This window comes from Cyclopterus lumpus, chromosome 24 (genome assembly GCF_009769545.1).
Source record: "Cyclopterus lumpus isolate fCycLum1 chromosome 24, fCycLum1.pri, whole genome shotgun sequence".
Lineage (NCBI taxonomy): Eukaryota > Metazoa > Chordata > Actinopteri > Perciformes > Cyclopteridae > Cyclopterus > Cyclopterus lumpus.
In genome coordinates, this window is record NC_046989.1 from 1,721,433 (window position 1) to 1,727,368 (window position 5,936).

The window sequence follows — 5,936 nt, forward strand, 5'->3', positions numbered from 1 at the left end:
TTCATCTACGTAACATTTCAAAAATCAGGCACATCTTGTCTCAAAAAGATGCAGAAAAGCTGGTTCACGCGTTTGTTACCTCCAGACTAGATTACTGCAACTCCTTATTATCAGGCTGCTCTAATAAGTCTCTTAAATCCCTCCAGTTGATCCAGAATGCTGCAGCTCGTGTACTCACAAAAACTAAGAAAAGAGATCACATGACTCCTGTATTAGCTGCGCTGCACTGGCTCCCTGTAAAATCAAGAATCACATTTAAAATTCTTCTCCTCACCTACAAAGCCTTGATTGGTGATGCACCATCATATCTTAAGGAGGTTGTAGTACCATATTGCCCCACTAGAGAGCTGCGCTCACTAAATGCGGGGCTACTTGTGGTTCCTAGAGTCCTAAAAAGTAGGATGGGAGCCAGAGCCTTCAGTTATCAAGCTCCTCTTTTATGGAACCAGCTTCCACTTTCAGTCCAGGAGGCAGACACAGTCACCTCATTTAAGAATAGACTTAAGACTTTCCTCTTTAATAGTGCTTATAGTTAGGGCTGAATCAGGTTTGCCCTGGTCCAGCCCCTTGATATGCTGCTATAGGCTTATAGGCTGCTGGGGGATGTTTTAGGATACACTGAGCACCTATCTCCTCTTCTCTCTCTCCTTATGGATGAATTTACATCTCTCCATTGCACCTTATTAACTCTGCTTCCTCCCCGGAGTCGTTGTGACTTCACGTCTCATAGGGTCCATTGGACCTGGAGGTGTCTGACGCTGGTGAGCCGGCCTCCCATTGGCCCTGCTGATGCCCCGCCCCCCCTCCTCTCTACCTCCTTCTGTTTCATGGATTGGAGTTCCATTCATACATTGTCATATTCATGTAATGTGTTTATGTAACTCTGTAACTCTGTTCATCTGGTCACATGACATCTATTCATCTGTCCATCCGGGGAGAGGGATCCTCCTCTGTTGCTCTCCTGAAAGTTTCTTCCCTTTTTTCCCTGTGAAAGGTTATTTTTGGGGAGTTTTTCCTGATCCGATGTGAGGTCAAAGGTCAGGGATGTCGTATGTGTACAGATTGTAAAGCCCTCTGAGGCAAATTTGTAATTTGTGATATTGGGCTATACAAAATAAACTGAATTGAATTGAATTCACAATATTCATCAAGTATAGTATCAGGTACGTGTGGTTAGAGGAGGCTGAGCCTCACCTGCCATCATAAAAAGTAAAACAACTAATAATGATCAAATAAAATCAATATGATTATTTATCTTCTAATCTGTTCTGTAAATGTAATTTCTGTATGATTCCAATTGTTTTAAGCATTTCATAATCAAAATCTCAAATGTGAGCATGTCGTGTTCAAGCCGAGAGGAGAGGCAGCGACAAGCTGGGCTTCACCTCAGATTGCGCAATCCCTCACGCTCACGGTGTGTGTGTGTGTGTGTGTGTGTGAGAGAGTGTGTGAGTGTGTGTGAGAGTGAGTGTGTGTGAGTGTGTGTGTGTGTGTGAGTGTGTGTGTGTGTGTGTGTGTGTGTGTGAGAGTGTGTGAGTGTGTGTGTGTGTGTGTGTGAGTGTGTGTGTGTGAGAGTGTGTGTGAGAGTGTGTGAGTGTGTGTGTGTGTGAGTGTGTGTGTGTGAGAGTGTGTGAGTGTGTGTGTGTGTGTGAGTGTGTGTGTGTGAGAGTGTGTGTGAGAGTGTGTGAGTGTGTGTGTGTGTGTGTGTGTGTGAGTGTGTGTGTGTGAGAGTGTGTGTGAGAGTGTGTGAGTGTGTGTGTGTGTGTGTGTGTGTGTGTGTGTGTGTGTGTGAGTGTGTGTGTCCAAGCTGCTGATTGAATGGTGGTTTAGCTCCTCTATCGGAATGATGTTTGTAAATCTGCCTCACCAGCCATGAAGCTCACGTCTCTGTATAGTATATTTAATATACTCATCAATACTCTTTGTGTCATTTTGAGTGACATTCAATCAGATAGTTATTGATTAAACATGAAGGTGCTACACTAGCAGCAGACAGTGAACCCACCTCAGAGTCTCCAGACTACAATGTGGACTCTCCAGAAAACCACTCAGCAGCTTCACTCCTGAATCCTGCAGCTGGTTTCCTCTCAGATCCAGTTTTCTCAGACTGGAGGGGTTTGACTTCAGAGCTGATCCCAGAGAAGAACAGCCTTCATCTGAGATCTCACACCCTGACAGACTGAAAACACACAAAACAACAGAGTTTATCATATCAATACACAATGAATCATTATTTACATCATCAACATGAGTGTCTTTCATGTTGTTTCCTCTTCTTTTGTAAACAGACATGTTGTTAAAATCATGTCACTAAGAAGAAGAGAAGAAGACAGAAACAATGTGTTCATAATCAATCAGATGTGATCAGGTTTTAAAGGTTTCCTGCAGCTGGTAGCAGACGTGTAGAAGCAGCTCACGGCAGGAGGAGTCAGGACTTCACACAAGATTAACGTTCATAACTCATCAGAGAAATGTTCAAATGAACCTGGAGCACAACAGGGTGCTAAAAGATGTGGAATGGATGATGCTTTCTGTAACTGACAGCTAACTGACAGCTGTTACACAATGTATTGATCAGTATTGATCCAGATTCTTCAGAGCAGATCAGAAATATGACAAAGTTATTTAGAAATATCAAATGCTCTGGAAACAAGTCAGTATCAACATTATTATAATATTTAATGAAGTTATTGTATTCAAAATGAATAAAAGTGTGGTTCTTTATGTGATTAAATTGATTCACAATATTCATCAAGTATAGTATCAGGTACGTGTGGTTAGGAGAGGCTGAGCCTCACCTGACATCATGAAAAGTACAACAACTAATAATGATCAAATAAAATCAATATGATTATTTATCTTCTAATCTGTTCTGTAAATGTAATTTCTGTATGATTCCAATTGTTTTAAGCATTTCATAAACAAAATCTCAAATGTGAGCATGTCGTGTTCAAGCCGAGAGGAGAGGCAGCGACAAGCTGGGCTTCACCTCAGATTGCGCAATCCCTCACGCTCACGGTGTGTGTGTGTGTGTGTGTGTGTGTGTGTGAGTGTGTGTGTGTGTATGAGTGTGTGTGTGAGTGTGTGTGTGAGTGTGTGTGTGTGTGTGTGTGTGTGTGAGTGTGTGTGTGTGTGTGTGTGTATGAGTGTGTGTGTGAGTGTGAGTGTGTGTGTGTGTGAGTGTGTGTGTGAGTGTGTGTGTGTGTGTGTGTGTGTGTGTGTGTGTGAGTGTGAGTGTGTGTGTGTGTGTCTCTGTGTGTGTGTGTGTGTGTGTGTGTGTGTGTGTGTGTGTGAGTGTGTGTGTCCAAGCTGCTGATTGAATGGTGGTTTAGCTCCTCTATCGGAATGATGTTTGTAAATCTGCCTCACCAGCCATGAACCTCACGTCTCTGTATAGTATATTTAATATACTCATCAATACTCTTTGTGTCCCTTTGAGTGACATTCAATACGTAGACCAATCAGATAGTTATTGATTAAACATGAAGGTGCTACACTAGCAGCAGACAGTGAACCCACCTCAGAGTCTCCAGACTACAATGTGGACTCTCCAGAAAACCACTCAGCAGCTTCACTCCTGAATCCTGCAGCTGGTTGAAGCTCAGATCCAGTTTTCTCAGACTGGAGGGGTTTGACTTCAGAGCTGATCCCAGAGAAGAACAGCCTTCATCTGAGATCTCACACCATGACAGACTGAAAACACACAAAACAACACAGAGTTTATCATATTAATACACAATGAATCATTATTTACATCATCAACATGAGTGTCTTTCATGTTGTTTCCTCTTCTTTTGTAAACAGACATGTTGTTAAAATCATGTCACTAAGAAGAAGAGAAGAAGACAGAAACAATGTGTTCATAATCAATCAGATGTGATCAGGTTTTAAAGGTTTCCTGCAGCTGGTAGCAGACGTGTAGAAGCAGCTCACGGCAGGAGGAGTCAGGACTTCACACAAGATTAACGTTCATAACTCATCAGAGAAATGTTCAAATGAACCTGGAGCACAACAGGGTGCTAAAAGATGTGGAATGGATGATGCTTTCTGTAACTGACAGCTAACTGACAGCTGTTACACAATGTATTGATCAGTATTGATCCAGATTCTTCAGAGCAGATCAGAAATATGACAAAGTTATTTAGAAATATCAAATGCTCTGGAAACAAGTCAGTATCAAAATTATAATAATATTTAATGAAGTTATTGTATTCAAAATGAATAAAAGTGTGGTTCTTTATGTGATTAAATTGCTTCGTGTGCTTCGTGAGGTTCCTGAACACATCGCTCTCTCTCTTCCGGTAAGCGTATTGCATCACTTTCGGTTGCCAGCTTAGCAGCTAGCGATGTTTTCTTCTCCTCCTCCCGCTCCCTCTTGCTCAGAGTGTCTCATGTAGAGCTATTCCTCTGCCTTTCTTAATGATAACGGTACATGCAACAAGTGTAGTTCATTTGCTGGTTGGAGGCAGTTCTAAGTGGGTTAGATGCACGGCTCCGCACCATCGAAGCTCAGACAGTTACGCTAGCTCGCCACCCCCCATAGCCGGTGCGGAGCCTTTAGCTTTAGCCTCTGTTAGCTGTCCCCTGGCAGCCCCCGAGCAGCCGGATGGCTGGGTGACTGTTCGAAGGGGTTTTAAGTCTAAACAGAAGTCCACTGAGCACCGCCAACCTCTTCACGTTTCGAACCAGTTCTCCCCACTCAGCGACGCACCCGCTGAGAAACCCACTCTGGTTATAGGTAGCTCCATAGTCAGAAACGTGAAGATGGGGAAGCCAGGGACCAAAGTCATATGCATCCCGGGGGCCAGAGCGGGCGACATTGAATCTTGTTTAAAACTGCTGGCTAAAGATGAGCGTAGTTACAGTAAGATTATAATACACGCCGGCGGTAATGACTCCCGACTGCGGCGGTCGGAGGTCACTAAAATTAATGTGGAATCGGTGTGTACTTATGCCAAGACAATGTCGGACACCGTAGTTTTCTCTGGCCCTCTCCCCAATCTGATCAATGATGACATGTATAGCCGCATGTCGTCATTCAACCGCTGGTTGTCCAGGTGGTGCCCAGCAAACAATGTGGGCTACATAGATAACTGGCAGACTTTCTGGGGAAAGCCTGATCTGATGAGTCGAGACGGCATTCATCCCACTTGGGATGGAGCGCGTCTCATTTCTGTAAACATGGCGAAGTTGATTAACGGACTTAATCCATGACCCAGAGTTCAGATCAGGAAGCAGAAGCAGAGTTGTAGTCTTCCACCCTTCTCTGCACTTCCATTCGAGCAGTTACCCACCCTTAACCTTAACTCTATAGAGACTGTGTCTGTCCCACGGCCACTTAAATTAATTAAATCAAAAGTAACCAGAAGTGGAGTCATACAAAATAACCTCATAAAGGTTAACATCACTACTGCAACAGTGCAACAAAACAAGAGAATTAAATGTGGACTCCTAAATATTAGATCTCTGTCATCTAGAGCTGTATTAGTAAATGATTTAATATCAGACAATCACATTGATTTATTGTGTCTTACTGAAACCTGGCTGAGGCATGAAGAATATGTCAACCTAAATGAATCAAATCCTCCAAGTCATATTAATACTCACATTCCTTGAGGCACCGGCCGAGGAGGTGGAGTAGCAGCCATCTTTGACTCAAGCCTATTAATGAATCCTAAACCTAAACTAAACTACAACTCATTTGAAAGCCTTGTTCTTAGTCTTTCACATCCAACCTGGAAAACATTACAGCCAATCCTATTTGTTATACTGTATCGGCCACCAGGTACATATTCAGAATTTATATCTGAATGTTCAGAGTTTCTATCAAGTTTAGTCCTTAAAACTGATAAGGTTATTATTGTAGGAGATTTTAATATTCATGTGGATATTGATAATAAGATAAGATAAGATAAGATAAGATAATCCTTTATTAG

General features: G+C 42.6%; 1 protein-coding gene across 1 annotated transcript in view; it reads right to left on the reverse strand.

Moving 5' to 3' along the window:
• Positions 1–2,052: 2,052 nt before the first annotated feature.
• The window catches only part of LOC117727121 (NLR family CARD domain-containing protein 3-like), a gene marked incomplete at its 3' end in the record, with an annotated part of 16,819 nt that continues 12,935 nt past the window's right edge, over positions 2,053–5,936 (reverse strand). Inside the window, exons 9-10 of the mRNA XM_034527197.1 lie at positions 3,520–3,693; positions 2,053–2,179 (exon numbers count right to left, since the gene is read on the reverse strand). Coding sequence (XP_034383088.1) covers positions 2,053–2,179; positions 3,520–3,693 — 301 coding nt within the window. The remainder of the gene's footprint in view (positions 2,180–3,519; positions 3,694–5,936) is intronic.